The sequence below is a fragment of the Volvox carteri genome (assembly GCF_000143455.1).
Source record: "Volvox carteri f. nagariensis unplaced genomic scaffold VOLCAscaffold_751, whole genome shotgun sequence".
NCBI classification, from domain to species: domain Eukaryota; kingdom Viridiplantae; phylum Chlorophyta; class Chlorophyceae; order Chlamydomonadales; family Volvocaceae; genus Volvox; species Volvox carteri.
Window position 1 is genome coordinate 5505 of NW_003308243.1, and position 858 is coordinate 6362.

At 36.4% G+C, this 858-nt stretch overlaps 1 protein-coding gene across 1 annotated transcript; it reads left to right on the forward strand.

Moving 5' to 3' along the window:
• Positions 1–69: 69 nt before the first annotated feature.
• Positions 70–858, forward strand: VOLCADRAFT_101335 (uncharacterized protein; the record flags this gene model as incomplete). The annotated part of the gene is made up of 2 exons (XM_002959774.1): positions 70–72; positions 295–858. Coding segments are annotated over 2 exons (567 nt in total), but the record flags the coding sequence as incomplete, so codon positions are not given.

Here is an 858-nt window from a genome sequence, read left to right on the forward strand (position 1 = left end):
CCACCGTACTACTGATCTGGCCCAATGTTGCTTATGTGCCCAGTGCTGATGGGATGGGCAGTGTTCAACATGGTATGAACGATCCATGTCCATACCGAAATCTGGACTGTACCTACACCTGTATTGCAGCCATATATTATACTTTACACATATACCAAAAACNCAACCCAAAACATTATCCCCAATCACAAAGCAGCAGCTGATAACATCCATTAGTCAGGCAATAACCTACAAAAACATAAACTATCTATTGAGCCTAGATGACGAGTACCTACTACTACTAAGACTACTAAGACTACTACTAAGACTACTACTAAGACTACTAAGACTACTACTAAGACTACTACTAAGACTACTACTAAGACTACTACTAAGACTACTAAGACTACTATTACTAAGGCTAAGACTACTACTAAGACTACTACTACTAAGACTAAGACTACTACTAAGACTACTGCTAAGACAACTACTAAGACTAAGACTACTACTAAGACTACTAAGACTACTAAGACTACTAAGACTACTACTACTAAGACTAAGACTACTACTAAGACTAAGACTACTACTACTAAGACTACTAAGACTACTACTACTAAGACTAAGACTACTAAGACTAAGACTACTGCTAAGACAACTACTAAGACTAAGACTACTAAGACTAAGACTACTAAGACTAAGACTACTAAGACTAAGACTACTAAGACTAAGACTACTAAGACTAAGACTAAAACTACTAAGACTAAAACTACTAAGACTACTACTACTAAGACTAAGACTACTAAGACTAGGACTACTGCTAAGACAACTACTAAGACTAAGACTAAGACTAAGACTAAGACTACTACTAAGACTAAGACT